Below are 16609 nucleotides of genomic sequence, written 5' to 3' on the forward strand. Positions count from 1 at the left end.
AGCCAGACCTGGACCAATTAAGAAAACCTCAATCAGCAAGGGATCGAACCCAGGACCTAAATCTTGTAAATCTACCGCGCATTCCACTGTGCCACGGAGACCGTCAATGTCGCGTCGTCATCATATTCAACTAATATTAGACTCACTGTTGAGCACAAGTCTCCTCTCAGAATGAGAGTTATAGCATAGCTCTAAGCAATGCGTTAAAAAAACATTTACTTAGTCGAGGTTACTACAACATTGATGAGTTCCTCAATGATAAAGATGCTTGGAGGCCGTTGGATCAGCTTCCACCTTCACACAGGAAGTAAAACTATAAGAAATTGTAATTGTTATCAATTGTAAATTATAATATTGTGTGATTTTATTAAAAAAGAGCAACTGTTGAGTTTCTTGCCGGTATCTTCTCAGCAGAACCTGCCTTCCGAACCGGTGGTAGAATCTTTACAAATAGCCAACTGACGCGTCAAAAGTGCTTGTAAACTGAGCCTACTTGAAATAAATTTATTTTGAATTTTGAGGGATTAAGCCAATAGTCCACCACGCTGGCCCAATGCGGATTGGCAGACTTCACACACACAGAGAATTAAGAAAATTCTCAGGTATGCAGGTTTCCTCACGATGTTTTTCCTTCACCGTTTGAGACATGTGATATTTAATTTCATTAGAAATGTAGGTATATATTATAATTACAGCTACACAATTATTGACCTTTATAAAGGGGTGGGAGGGGGTAAAAGGACACCTAGGGTGTTATTTTGTAGAAACATATGTCTGTAGTGTACTCACATCGTCTTGATACTTAAGTAACAGATGCCTCCGTTTTCAATCCCTGTTCCCTTTCCCATGGAAATATGGGAATAAAATATAGCCTTTGAGGCTCACAAATAACGTAGATTTCTATTGGTAGAAGAAAAATAGATAAAGTTTTTTTATTAACAAGTTTCCTTTGACTACAATCTCACCTGATGGTAAGTGATGATGCAATCTAAGATGGACGCCGGGTAACTTATTAGGAGGAGGATGAAAATCCACACCCCTTTCGGTTTCTATACGACATCGTATCGGAACGCTACATCACTTGACAGTACATCTTTGCCGGTAGTATGGTAAAACCTCAATTGGCCAACCGGGATTGGCAAATCGAACCCAGGACCTCCATCTAGTATATCCACTGCGCCTAGCAAAAAATTTAAAAATAAAATTCGACTTCAAAATCACAAAAATAAACTAAAAAGCGAAAAATAACATCGTATGTGCTACCTTCTGACCACTTTGAAGGCGGTGCCAACACAGTGTTATTGAACACACAAAATTACTGAACCCATTTTCCCACAAATTAAATGAGACCAATCTGGAAGTAATACTCTTTCAAACAAAATACAATTTTTAAAATTGGTTCAGAAATTACGATTATATGCGGTAACAAACTTAAAAAAAACATACGCGTCGAATTAAGAACCTCCTCTTTTTTTGAAGTCGGTTAAAAGTGTCTTGGGTGTAAAAATACAAAGTATCAAAAACAACCAAGTGCACTACAGTCAATAAACAGGCTGTTTTTCCGGGATTTCCTAAACAAACAGCGTAAACGTTTTGTTTGCATTTCCCGCTGTCATTTCTACGGGGAAGCGCTGTGTATTAATTTTTCCCGGAATTTTCCACGGAAAATCCGATACGTAACGTAACCACATTCGGTCTGAACATTTTTGATTTTATATTTCACGTATACCTGAAATTCCTTAATTAGTACTGTTTTCAGTGGCAAATTTTCCTTAAAGGATTCCAAAAAAGGGGGAAATAAGCAATGAACAAAACATAGATATTCCTTCGTCGAGTTGGGGCCTTTTTTTAGGTTATGCCACATATTACAGGGAATTCTTTATTGATTCACTGTTTGAGTGGATAGTTAAGCCATAATTGTTATCGCCGTTTAGTGTTGGAAATAGTAGTCTGTGACGGATATGACGTCACTCGATCTCGTGTTGGCTTCAGTGTGCTCGTGGCGTTCGAGCCGTCCACATCTCTTGTTGTGTAATTCTTTATGGGTTACTTGGGATAGGCGGGGAGAGTGACTTGAGTGGAAAAGGGGAGTGTTTGATATCAGTCAAAGGATCCTTTAACCCTACATACATCGTTCACAAGTACGTGACTTCACTCAAGGCCTCTGCCATTCTAGGGTCTTATTTTGGTTACAGTTTGATTTGTTAATTAAGTTGTCCTGACAAGTGTTGTGAATAAAAGTTAGTTTTCTTATATTTGTAATCACCTTTGAGTCCTATAATATAATATAATTTAGATTATAGTAATGTGATATGTGGCATTACTTAAAAATAAACGTGATAGGCACATAGATACCCCTTCGTCCTTTTATTGAAAGTATGCGGCAAAATGCAGAGTTGGGGCCTTTTTCTAGGTTATGCCACATATTACAGGGAATCCTTTGTTAATCCACTGTTTGAGTGGACAGTTAAGCCATAATACAATTTAGATTTAATGTGATATGTGGCATTACTTAAAAATAAAGATCTTTCTTTCTTTCTTTATTAGAACAACTATGTATGGAGCCGTGATAGCTCAGTGGAAATGACCTCTGCCTTCGATTCAAAGGACGTAGGTTCGTTATATCGTCTGTTAATAAAACATAGACGCATTTTCGTGTAAAACGAGGTACGCACATATTTAGGTCTCTATCACGCCAACCTTTTCCCTCGCATGCGCTCAGTTTGAAAGAGACGCAAGTCGCAAATAGTAGTGAGCCATGAGTATTTCGAGAAGGTTGCGAGTTTATAATGGCGAAGAACCAATCCGAATTGTGTCTAAATAATACTAAACATAAGGTAAGTAAGTGTAATATTTTTCATTAACGTAAAGACCTTGTTGGGTCTATTTTAAGACACGAAAGTGTCACCTAATTAAATCACATCACACTTCACACTAAGTAAGTAAGTGTGTAAGTATGTTTGTTCTTTTACGCGTCAGCTACTGAAGCGATTTGGCTGAAATTTAGAATGGAAATAGAATTTGCTCTGGATTAACACATAGGCTACTTTTCATCCCGGAAAAATGCATGGTTTTCGCGGGATTTGTGAAAAGCTGAATTCCACGCGGACGAAGTCATCAATTTTTTGCATTAGGTCTGTATAATTCTAAAGGTGCGTTAGGGGCCTGAGGCCTCTGTAACCCAGGGGCCCCGTGTCTTTGATACGGCTGATACAGCGGAAGCTACGCTCCTAGTATCACTAGGCATTAGGCAACAGTTTCAGAGCCTATTCAATACAAACAAACAAACATTCTATATCTATTCTATATCTATATCTATCTATACTTATAATAAAACTCATCGAATTCTACACATTTATTGGCAATTTGAGATTTTACTTATACCATTTGTAACAACAAACGTTACCGTGGCATAGAGTACTACTAGTGACATCTAGAATCTATACTTATAATACGAATTCTGTACATTATGTACATTAAAGATATTTTGAAAATTATTGTTAGGGGGCATTATCTAATCGAAGCTAAAATATTTTATTTTTTATTTTTTGTATGTCTGTCTGTCCGTGTTTTTTTTGTTAATCAGGCATCACTCTGAAACTACTAAATGAATTCAAATTGTACTTGGCACGGTTTAAGACCATAATACGGAGAAGGTTATAGGATACTTTTTATTGCGAAAATAAAATGAAAATGGGGTGAAATAGGGGTTGAAAGTTTGTATGGAAAGTCCTTCATTTTTAGAGTTACAGTTTTAAAAATTTGTTCATAAATCATGAAAAAAATATGAAAAATAATGTAATTTTTTTTTAATTCAATCCCTAAAGTGGTGAAACAGAGCTTGAAAGTTTACATTGATTTCCACGCGGACGGAGTCGCGGGCGCCCGCTAGTTTATAATATAAGTATAGCCTAGACTTAGCTAGTTCTAGATATAGAAACTCTGTGGATATCTAGGTTGGGTGTCTTTCAAAGCGCGTCTCGAACTAATCCAGACGGTGCCGGGGGACACAGCTAGCGGACGGATTAATGGAAGCCTTGGCTTACAGTGTGGCCAGTGTAGTCTGAGAGACAGTGGATGCTTGTTATAAGCGAAAGTTCTGTTGTTTTTCATGATTCGGTTTATAACCATTCGTATTGTAGACTAGCGGACGCCCGCGCCTTCGTCGTAGTAAAAAGTAGATGTAAACTTTTAACTACCCCTACCCTACCCTACCCTACCCTACCCCTACCCTACCCATTAAGGCTGCACACGCGACGGAAGCTTAAAAAATGGAGTAACTTCTCCCGTTTTCCCAACATTTCCCTTCACTGCTCTGCTCCTATTGATCGTAGCGTAATGAAAAGTATACTATAACCTGCCCAGGAGTATAATAATTGTACCAAGTTTCGTTAAAATCCGTCGAGTAGATTTTGTTTCTATAACGAACATACAGACAGACAGACAGACAAAAATTTTACTGATTGCATTTTTGGCATCAGTATCGATCACTAATTACCCCCTGATAGTTATTTTGGAAATATATTTCATGTACAGAATTGACCTCTCTACAGATTTATTATAAGTATAGATAAGTTTTAATGATATATGATATGAATAAGTTAAGGGGTCAGTTTCAAGGTATAGGACTCGCACTAATTAATTATGAAATAATTAAAAAAAAACATTTAAAAAAAAACGACAACTAAAATATATATTTTTATCTACTTACTTATTATAGATTTCAACTAAACTGACACCAATCGACGCGGTATTTTGAAACTATAAGCTTTTTTTTTGTTTATGTTCTTAGAAAACAATTTTAATGTTTGTTTTTGTGATTCCTTAAAATCTACCTAGGTATTGGTTTTTATAAAATCTAAATTTGATGAAGCCCTTTTAAATACTGCCTTAAAAATATATTCGAATATTATAAGTGGATTACATATTGGCTTAGACACACGTATTTATCATTAGAAACACGAATATTTATCAATTTTGAGGCAATAGGAAGTTAAAATGTCCGACAACAGCTCAATATTCGACAGAACGGGGAGAAATTTATATCATCATCATCATCATCATCATCACATCAGCCGATGGAGTCCACTGCAGGACATAGACCTTTTGTAGGCACTTCCAAACATCACGATACTGAGTCACCTGCATCCAGCGAATGTCTGCGACTCGCTTGATGTCGTCAGTCCACCTGGTGGGGGGTCTACCAACACTGCGCTTTGTAGTGCGGGGTCGCCATTCCAGCAATTGGGCAACGTCCATCGGCTCTTCGAACTATGTGCCGCCCATTGCCACTTCTCAACTCGTTGAGCTATGTCGGTGACTTTGGTTCTTTTGCGGATCTCCTCATTTCTGATTCGATCACATCCAGTGCTAAGTTAAAAGTCGTAAAAGTCCGAACACCAATGAGGATGATGACATTCGGGTAAATAAGGTCAATGTTAACTAATTTATACATAAAAAGCAAAGATTGTCTGGATATTTGCAAAATAAATGAGATTATAAAATTTCAAAATCTATTAAAAATCTTTTATCGTAATTAGATGAAAATTCATACAGTTTTAGCTTCCTTACATTAAATGTGACATTTTTTAATATTTGAACTATAAACATAAACGCACAAATAACAAAGATATTAGTCATTTTGTTTGAACGCCCATACAAATCTAACGATCATTTCATTACCTACAACGTCATTAGTTCGTGCCATTTTGTATGGGGCGTTTTTCAGGGATCCGCGGAAGCGCCGCAAATCTGTCCCTTTAAATCCCTGTAGCTCCGAAAGTAATGATCGCAGATACTCTGTTACTTTTACAAAATTGCTTTACTATTAGCATACTCTTAACTTATATACAATTTAAAATGTCATCATCCCTATTCTCCCACTGTCTCCTAGTCTACAAGTAAGACCAGCGTTATACTAGTACTAGCTCCGAACCACAAGATTAAGCGCTCAAATAGCTTGGAACATAAATATTGCTAATGTAAATATTTTATGAGGCAACTGGTTTTTAAGACATCATTAGTTTAACTTTTTTTTATTCTTTACAAGTTAGCCCTTGCAATCTAATGGTAAGTGATGATGCAATCTAAGATGGTAGCGGGACAACTTTTTGGGCGTAGGATAAAAATCTACACCCATTTCAATTTATCGTAGGTTCGAATCCAGTCTGTGCACCTCCAATTTTCCAGTTGTGTGCATTTTAATAAATTAAATATCTCGTGTTTCAAACGGTGAAGGAAAACATCGTCGTCCTGCATACCAGAGAATTTTCTTAATTCTCTGCGTGTGTGAAGTCTGCCAATCCGCATTGGGCCAGCGTGATGGACTATTGGCCTAACCCCTCTCATTCTGAGAGGAGACTCGAGCTCAACAGTGTGTTGAAAATGGTTCGCTAATGATGATGATGGCGGTACATTTATGCCAGTAGGGTGGTAACTAGCCACGGCCGATGCCTCCCACCAGCCAAAACTCTGATATTCGTTGCCCGAGAACTGCATCATCACCTAACAGTCAACTTTTCGATAAATAAAAACCCGGACAAGTGTGTGCCGGACTCGCTTAGCAAGGGTTCCGTACAAATGAGGCCGATAATGTTAGGCCCAGCACTTTACAAAAAAAAATTAAGAAAATTCCTATTAATATGATATGAATCCTATAAAAATATAATAAATCAAAATCCTCACAAATAATAAGATTTATAGTTTTTATTTTTTTTAATGTGTTTTTTTTATTTATAATGTAGGTAGTTACTACTAGCTCATATCCTGATTATGCAACTGTCAATCGAAACGGGCCTATCACTAGAAAGCCACGTTATTTGTTAGTATCATAGGCTATATTTTATCCCCGTATTCTCACGGGAACGCGAACTGCGCGGGTGAAACTGCAGGGCGGGGCTAGTAATTAATATTTTCAGTCCTCAAACATCTTTTTCTTTTGAAACGTTTGTTTTATAATCAACTAGCGGACGCCCGCGACTTCGTCCACGTGAAAGTCGTTGTAAACTTTCAACTACCCCTATCCTACCCTACCCTAACTCTACCCTACCCTATCCCAACCTTACCCCTACCCTACCACTACCCTACCCCTACCCTACCCTATCCTACCCCTACCCTACTCATTAAGGCTGCACATCTTTAATTATTACCCCCCCCACCCCCCCTCCCCCCGAGTCGCATCGAGCGCGGCAACCGTTACACAAAAATAATCCATATAGCATGAATTAGTATTCACGCGCGATGGCTTAGCGTATTTCTTGTATAACTTTGGTGTTTCTTTACCGATTTTTATGATTCTTTTTTTATTGAATAGGCAATAATGTTAACTTTTTTAGTTAGGGATGAGTGATGAGTGTTATAAACATAAGAGTAGACAAATATAATTAGAAAGATCCGAACTACTAAGCTATCGGGAGTTACACGTGTTATTGTGAGTCAACCATAAAAGATAGACATATATATGCTGTTGTGTTTTTATAGATAATTTTAAGGAGAACATTTCCGTCATACATGATTTCCATGTAGCTTTAACCATTAAGGCTGTACACGCGACGGAAGCTTAAAAAAATGAGTAACTTCTCCCGTTTTCTCAACATTTCTCTTCACTGCTCTGCTCCTATTGATCGTAGCGTAATGAAAAGTATACTATAACCTGCCCAGGAGTATGTAGAATAATTGTACCAAGTTTCGTTAAAATCCGTCCAGTAGTTTTTGTTTCTATAAAGAACATACAGACAGACAGACAGACAGACAGACAGACAGACAGACAGACAGACAGACAGACAGACAAAAATTTTACTGATTGCATTTTTGGCATCAGTATCGATCACTAATCACCCCCTGATAGTTATTTTGGAAATATATTTTATGTACAGAATTGACCTCTCTACAGATTTATTATAAGTATAGATATTCATCACTATCAACCCATATTCGCCTCACTATTGAGCACGATGTGAATTGGCAGACTTCACACACGAAAAAAATTAAGAAAGTTCTCTGGTATGCAGGTTTCCTCACGATGTTTTCCTTCACCGTTTGAAACACGAGATATTTAATTTCTTAAAATGAACACAACTGAACAGTTGTAGGTGCATGCCCTGGACCGAATTCGAACCCACACCCTCCGGAATCGGAGGCAGAGGTCATATTATTAGTAGGTATACCAATATCACAGTGCCTCTTTATTAAGTAGCGCCAAATTATTATAAATCCACTATGGTTTCGTTTTTTCCTTTGAAGAACGGAACCCTAAAAATATGGCAGTCTAACTGTATTGCGATAATTAGATTGTAAAGATTATTTTGTGCATACAATTGTTTTAGTGCAAACTGCATCAAAATCAACAAATTGGATTATGAGCATTTGATTCGCTCCCCTTTGCATTGGCTTAAAATATAAAACATGGGGTGATATGGAATAGGGGTTGACTAACCGAATTATTATATTTTATATGCAGACTTGGTCTATGGGCCTTATTATAAGGCTCAAAGTCACTCAGCGGGCGATGGAGCGAGCTATGCTTGGAGTTTCTCTGCGTGATCGAATCAGAAATGAGGAGATCCGCATACGAACCAAAGTCACTGACATAGCTCAGCGAGTCGCGAAGCTTTAGTGGCAATGGGCGGGGCACATAGTTCGTAGAGCCGATGGACGTTGGGGTCCCAAGGTGCTGGAATGACGACCCCGCACCGGAAAACGCAGTGTTGATCGACGCCCTACTGGGTGGCCTGATATCAAGCGCGTTGCAGGGAGCCGCTGGATGCTGGCGGCTCGAGACCGTTGTGTTTGGAAGTCCATGCAAGAGGCCTATGTCCAGCAGTGGACGTCTATAGGCTGATAAGGTTAAGGTCTATATGTATACTATCCGAAACCACGCGGTTTCACCCGTGATGTGATGATGATGAACTTAGCATTTCGTTCCTGTTCCCGTGAGTTTACGGAGATAAAATATAGCCTATGACACTCACAAATAACGTGGTTTTCTAGTGGTAAAAGAATTTTCAAAATCGGTTTAGTAGATCCAGAGATTATTCCTACAATACCACAAATTTTAGGTACCTCTTTATAATATTAGTATAGACTAGCGGACGCCCGCTTCGTCCGCCATTAGACGTCTTTAATCCAGCCCTTACAGTAGTATTGCTGTAAAAATGAAGTAACTTCTCCCGTTTTCCCAACATTTCTCTTCACTGCTCTGCTCCTATTGATCGTAGCGTGATGAAAAGTAATAACTAAAGAATAATTGTATGAAGTGCATGTCGTTAAAATCCGTCGAGTATTTTTTGTATCTATAACGAACAGACAGACAGACAGACAGACAGACAGACAGACAGAAAGACAGACGAACAGACAAAAATTTTACTAATTGCATTTTTGGCATCAGTAACGATCACTAATAGTTATTTTGGAAACATATTTCACGTACAGAATTGACCTATCTACAGGTAGTTAGCCTATGCGACTTCGGATCACGAAGTCCAGGATTCGAATTCTGGTTGGGCTAAGAAATATTGAGCATTATATATTTTGTATTTTGATCTTTGTATATTTTGTATTTTGGCGTCCATCATAGAATTTTAAATCTGTAAGCCAGAATTCTAGAGTGGGCACTGGACCATTCTAGGATGGGCCCGGCCCACCCGGCTCACCCGCTATATACGCCCTATGCCTGACTGACTGATTGCAACAGCGTGGTGGGTCTAAGCTCTACATCTCCTCTCCTATTATGAGATCCTAGGTTGGAGTTGATGGATTAATGTGGGCGTGGAAGGTAAATAAATAAAGAAGCATTTTTAGTAAAATAGATTAATTTATTAACATTATAACTAAATATTTTTTTTAATCCAGCACCACTGGATTGTAAAAAATAATGTTCTGAGAGAGATATGACATCGCTCGATCTCGTGTTGGCTCGTGCCGACGCTAGGTGGCGCGACTTGTTTCCGTAAAGAGTAGGGAGTTAGAGAGGGGTAGCGATCGGTTGGCGATATTAGGCGCTCGCTGCTCGCTTCAGTATGCTTGTGGCGTTCGAGCCGTCCACATTCCTTGTTGTGTTACTTAAGATAGGCGGAGAGAGTGACTTGAGTGGAAAAGGGGAGTGTTAGTTAACAGTCAAAGGCGTCTTTAACCCTACACACAACGTTCACAAGTTCGTGACTCTACTCAAGGTCATTCTCTGCCATTCGAGGGTCTTGTTTTGGTTACAGTTTGAATTCTTAATTAAGTTGTCCTGACAAATGTTGTGAATAACCTTTGTTCGACATTGGTTTTCTTATGTTTGTAATTGTGGACGTCCAACGTGGAAGGACAACATCCACCTAACCCTTGAGCCTTGCTAGACCAGAGTTGAGGACGACAGGGTGCAGTGGAAGCAGCTGGAGGAGGCCTATGTCAGGAGACACTATGAAGATCAAACTCAAAACGTAACTAAACGCTGCTTCAAACTTAAAGCTATTTCTTTATTTATTTTTGTAATCCACTTCGGAGTAGTCTGCTAAAAATATTGTTATAATTAATTTTAAGCTTATGAAAGCTATCCACCATGCAGCGTGGATATAAAAGCTATAGTATCTCCTTCCAGTAGTTCGTAAGACAGCTCATCGTATAGTTCCCAGTCTGTGTCGTTCACCAACACAAGGATACCAGGCCTCACCGAGTCACCCTGGAAACAAGAAGAAGAATAAGAAGAAGAAATACTTTGTTGCACATTTTTTTGGCTTGTGGGACTCAAAAAAAAAAAAATCAAAATTCATTTATTTCAAGTAGGCTCAATTTACAAGCACTTTTGACACGTCAGTTGACTATTTGTAAAGATTCTACCACCGGTTCGGAAGGCAGGTTCTGCTGAGAAGATACCGGCAAGAAATTCAACAGTTGCTCTTTTGAAAAAGTCATACAGTATTATAATTTACAATTGATAACAATTGCAATTTGTTATAGTTTTACTTCCTGTGTGAAGGTGGAAGCTGATCCAACGGCCTCCAAGCTCTTTGTTATTTTCTCTCATTTATTTATTATTTCTTTTTTTTTAAATTTTTAACAATATAAGTATAATAAAATACAAAACATTATTAAAAATTTATAAAAAAAAATTCACCCTCCCGCTGCGGGACATTTGAGTGTCCAAGCAACCGGTGGTCAGGGCTCCAGAGTGAGGAACCTCCTCACAATACGCGCCGTCTCAAGAATCACTGCCTTCTGTATCCGACTCTTGATCCAACAGTTAAGCGAAAGCTTCTTAAGGTGTTGGTCGAAGCTTTTCGCTATAAGACCATTGACTGAAACAACTATCGGAACAATAATAGTTGACTCAACATTCCACATGGCGGTAATCTCGTGAGCAAGGTCCAAGTATTTTGATACTTTTTCCTTTTCGGCTTTAACCAGATTATCGTCATGTGGAACAGTAATATCAACAATTATTGCACGACGCACTGACCGATCGACTAGCACTATATCAGGTCTATTGGCTACAATATACCTGTCAGTGATAATCGTTCGGTCCCAGTAGAGCAATGCACTGCTATTTTCAAGAACTGACGCTGGGTCGTACCTATAGTAAGGCATCTCAAAATCGATAAGGCCATATTGAAGAGCAAGCTGTTGGTGGATTATCTTGGCTACTTGATTATGTCTGTGCAAGTATTCGCCGTTAGCAAGGTGAGAACACCCGGACACAATATGCCTGAGGGACTCCCCAGGACGATGACACGCTCGACAGATGTCTAGAGTGCCATCTTTCATAATGTGTTTCCGGTAGTTTCTCGTCTTTATAACTTCGTCCATAATTGCACAGACAAAACCCTCGGTTTCCCCAAAGAGGTCACCGAATTGCAACCAAGATACAGATGTTATTTGATCTACATCCGGCCCAGTAAGGGCCTTGTAGAATCGTCCATGCAACTCCTTGCTCTTCCATATTGCCACACGATCTGAGTTACTGATTACTATAGGCTTGCGCCAGTTCTCTTTGCCTAGGGATAGCGGGGTAAGTCCCTTATCCACTGCAACGACATCCTGATACATACTCACATTCATCTTGAGAAAATGATCTCTGAGATTGCACACCTCACGATTATGGAGGTTCCTGGCGTTTAAGAAGCCACGTCCTCCACACTTGCGTGGGAGGTACAATCTCATTACAGATGAACGGGGGTGATGCATCCGGTATGACGTCAGCAGTTTACGGACTTTACAGTCCAGGGAATCCAGTTCGGTTTGAGTCCACTTTAGAATGCCAAAAGTGTATATGAGTAAGGGCATGACCCAGCTATTAAAGGCACGCACCTTGTTACCGCCTGATAAAAGACTTTTTAGGACTTTTTTCAGGCGGCCAAAGAAGCGTTCCTTCACTACCTGTTTCATATTCCCTGCCTCAATACAAAGTGCTTCTGTCATTCCAAGGTATTTATAGGTCTCGCCTTCAAGGAGTGATCTGAGAATGACAGTTTCTGAAATAACTATATTCTCGGAGCTCACTATCCTTCCTCGCTCTACATTGATGACCGCACACTTGTCTACACCAAATTCCATCCTTATGTCATTGCTAAAGGTTTGAGTAATCTTCAGCAATGACACTAGGTCTGTACGCTTTGATGCATACAGCTTGAGGTCATCCATGTAAAGCAAGTGAGATATGAGCTCACCACCCCTGCGAAGGCGAAAGCCTAGCCCTGAATCCCGCAGTAAAGTACTGAGAGGATTAAGGGCTAGACAAAACCATAAAGGGCTCAAACTATCGCCCTGGAAAATACCTCGCCTAATCCCTATCAGTTCATTCGATTCAGAACACTCAGAAGCGCCTGGGTGACGAAGAACTGTCATCCACTGTCCCATACATGACTCAAGAAAAGAGCATAGTGTTGTATCGACCTTGTACAACCGCATGACCTCCATGAGCCATGAATGAGGCACCGAATCATAGGCCTTCTTGTAGTCTATCCAAGCAGCCGTGAGATTTTTTCTGTTTCGCCGAACCTGTTGGCAAATAGCAGTGTCTATGAGGAGAAGTTCCTTTGTACCACGAGACCGGGCCTTACATCCATTCTGTGTTGGGGCCAAAATATGATTTGCATTTATATGCATCGTTAATTTTGATGACAGAATGGATGTAAGGAGCTTATAGATGGTGGGTAAGCATGTTATCGGTCGGTAGTTTTTGGGGTCTGTGGTACTTCCGGATTTGTGTAGCAGGAACGTGACACCAGTTGTTAAAAATGCCGGTAGCGATCCAGTGTCAATGGCATTTTGAAATTGCACTGCCAAGATAGAATGGGCGCTACGAAACCATTTTAACCAGAAGTTGTGCAATCCGTCCGGTCCTGGGCATTTCCAGTTTGACGCCGGACGAATTGCACAACTTACATTTTCTGTAGTAATGGATATCGGAATCATTTTTTCCACCATTGCACACTCTTCCTTGACAGTACTCATCCAATCGCCTTCAGTGTGGCCTACGGGGGCCGACCAGATGCTACGCCAGAAATCTGACATAGCATCAGAAGTCGGAGGTTCCCCATCTGTCACACAGACACTGGATCGTTCCCAGTTCCTGTACACTTTCCGTTGGTCACTTTGGAAGATCCTATTCTGATTATACCGGTCAATACGCTCTTTATAACGCCTAATGCGTTGTGCCCATGCATAGACTTTCTGCTTCAAGAAGTCAATGCGTTCGGTGACACAAGCCAAGTACTGGAACGGACGTGTGTCAGTCCCAGCAAAAGCCTGAGTCACAAATCGCATAACTCTAGGACGATTGTTGCCCTCCTTGAAGCAGATTAGCTTAGCTATGAGAGTTCTAGTCAGTGTGATACGCCTTTCGATTCTGGTCCGCCAAGCTGGTGCTTGACCCGTCCTCTGCGGAGCCGTGCGTGGTTCAGGGAATTTGACACCCGCAATACGACACGCCGCAACGGCTCCACAGAATAGAATCGAATGCGTATCACTTAGGTCCTCAGATGTTACGAGATATTCACCTAAAATCTGATCTAGAACCCCCACTAACGCCATATTTCGTCTATGTACAGGCAAACGAGGCAATTTTGGTCTTAAATTAAGAGGCATGTACCTATATGTCATAATAGAATCCTCCAAAGTTCTCCTCAATTGCTCATAATTCTGGCTACTTACTTGCATATCGATACCATCCTGTAGCACCTCTGGGATGTTGGTTTGCAATGTTTGCTGAGGTAAGCTACGGATGGTATCGATTTGTACTGAAGTAGAGCGCAGTCGTTCAAGGTTAGCTTCATCCAGCAGATGACGTCGCTGGATTGCTCGCACCTGATCCGATAGTCGCTGCGCAGTCACGATCACTGTTGGCTCAAGAGTCTGAAACATAGACAACATCCTTGACCGGTACGCAGTAAGGTTAGTTCCCCCCTCTGTTGCCCCATAGTACGCACGCATGACGCTCTCATTGAGTGGACGAGACCATCTCATGCGGCGCACTATACCACCGGTAGCGGGAGCACTCACTGGAGCCCGCAGCTCCACTTCCCCCAAGCTCTCCGGTAGTATATCGTCGTCACTCTGCTGCTGGTATTGTTGCTGTTGTTGTTGCCGCCGCCGTGTGGTGACACCCTGATGAGTCCCCCGAACCGGAGTGGGTGTCACATCCCCCGCAGATGTTGGCGGGGTTTTAAATTCCTCCGGCGACGACGGCGATGATGACGACGATTCATAGTTCTTGATTTGTGCGCTCGTTCTGCCGCCTCCACGTCGCATGTTTTATCTTATTTGGGTTCATTGTATTATTCACTTGTTATCTTTAAGGAACTCATCAATGTTGTAGTAACCTCGACTAAGTAAATGTTTTTTAACACATTGCTTAAAGTTGTGCATTGGTAAGTCCATCACAGTCTTGGGGATCTTGTTATAGAAGAGTACACCCAAACCTACAAAAGATTTTTTAACTCTTTGGAGACGATACGCAGAAATAAGTAATTATATATAATAACTAAATATGCCAGTGTCTAGTGTGTACTCTTTGGCTGTGGCTAGATACCACTTTACCATAGCATTCCAGTATGATGCTCTTCTTCTTCATTCCTGGACCTTTTCCGCACTTGGCCATTTGTGGTTGGCCGTTTTACGTAGATCCCTTCGGTGCTGGTCCCCGCCAGAGTTACTCCAGCCAGCTGAGCTCGCTCCAGAAGCTTAACAGGCTGCCAGGCCAGTATGATGTTGTGTAGAAACCGAAAGGAGTGTGGAATTTCATCCTCCTCCAACAAGTTAGTCTGATTCTGTCTTAGATTGCATCACTTTTGTAGTCAAGGACTAACTTGTAAAGAATAATAAATAAAATACAATAATAAATAAACACATTAAAAATTGTAAATTTGAACTTTGCATTTGTGTGTGAACCAATTTGAATAAAACAACCATTTTATAATACTTCAAACTTTCTATAACACATCAGTAAAAACTGCATTCAATTTGGTTCAGCCACAAAGGCAGTTATCTTTGTTCTAATAAATTTAGTTTAATTACAATTATACCTGCAAAAACAACTCAGGTCTTTCTCTGAGAAGGTTATCTTTCATCCATACAAGCAGTTCCTTTATAGTCCACTTCTCTCTCTGGCACTCTGGGAAGTATTTGTCTATGGCAGGCAACTCTATAGTCCTTGATTTAATGCTGTCAAAGAGCAATTCTGCTCCACCACCAAACTGTATTTGTAGTTTTATTGGATGTGCCATATTTTGAGCTGGAATATAGAATTTCTTTTTTACTAAATGCAATCTCACCTGTTAGGCAAAAATGCAAGCTAAGGCAGTAGCGGGCTAAGTTGAAAGAGGTACAAGTTAATACTATCCATACTGCTTTTCAGCTGTTTCAATATGATATAACGGTCCTTATCAACCCATATTTGGCTCACTGCTGAGCTCGAGTCTCCTCTCAGAATGAGAGGGGTTAGGCCTTAGTCCACCACGCTGGCCCTCCTGGTTAGGAGTGGGTACGACAATAGACCAACGGGCGGGAATTGAACCACCACCCCTCGGTGATTAGTTCCACGGCTTTACTGTTGGTCACAAGTCCAGGAATCTCAAGCTCTGTGTGTTTCTACCTGCCACGCGATGAACCCGGCACCCGCACGGTGAGTCCATTGATTGCTAAGATATTAGTCTCTCTCACTATCGGATCCTAACGATGGCTGAACATGCTGCGAGGAAAATTTCTTAGAAAAAAAGAAGCTCAGTAGGTATTCCACGAGCCGAGCCAGGATTCAAACCCAGGACAGCGTGATCCGTAGCCAAATATGCTAATAACAGGACGAAAGAGGTATATTAAGTGCATACAATAAGGTTTTCTTACTTGCTTTTCATTAATTTTCTCTATTTCAATCAGGGAGCAATCTAGCAGGCACTAACCAATAATGATATTCTTTTACAATTTTTCAACTTGATCTACTGTTGAAATTTTTTGTTTTAAAAAGTTTATTCTTGCAAAATAATCAAAAAGAAAATATTTTTATTTGTTTTGAAATTTGAACTGTCATGTGTCATGTCATGTTAATGTCATTGTCAGCTGTTTAATGATTTTTTTTTACAGTTGTTCGAATCGATTTACGATTCGGTACATGGACTTTTGGATTGTGATTCTT

General features: G+C 40.2%; 1 protein-coding gene across 1 annotated transcript; it reads right to left on the minus strand.

Moving 5' to 3' along the window:
• Nucleotides 1–9791: 9791 nt before the first annotated feature.
• On the minus strand, nt 9792–16496 carry LOC112055029 (ubiquitin-related modifier 1). Its single transcript, XM_052890179.1, has 3 exons — nt 16321–16496; nt 15504–15712; nt 9792–10663 (listed from the first exon to the last, which is right to left on the minus strand). The coding sequence occupies exons 2-3, from the start codon at nt 15702–15704 to the stop codon at nt 10535–10537; spliced, it is 330 nt and encodes a 109-aa protein (XP_052746139.1). The 5' UTR covers nt 15705–15712; nt 16321–16496; the 3' UTR covers nt 9792–10534.
• Between the last annotated feature and the right edge of the window lie 113 nt (nt 16497–16609).

This window comes from Bicyclus anynana, chromosome 27 (genome assembly GCF_947172395.1).
Source record: "Bicyclus anynana chromosome 27, ilBicAnyn1.1, whole genome shotgun sequence".
NCBI lineage: Eukaryota > Metazoa > Arthropoda > Insecta > Lepidoptera > Nymphalidae > Bicyclus > Bicyclus anynana.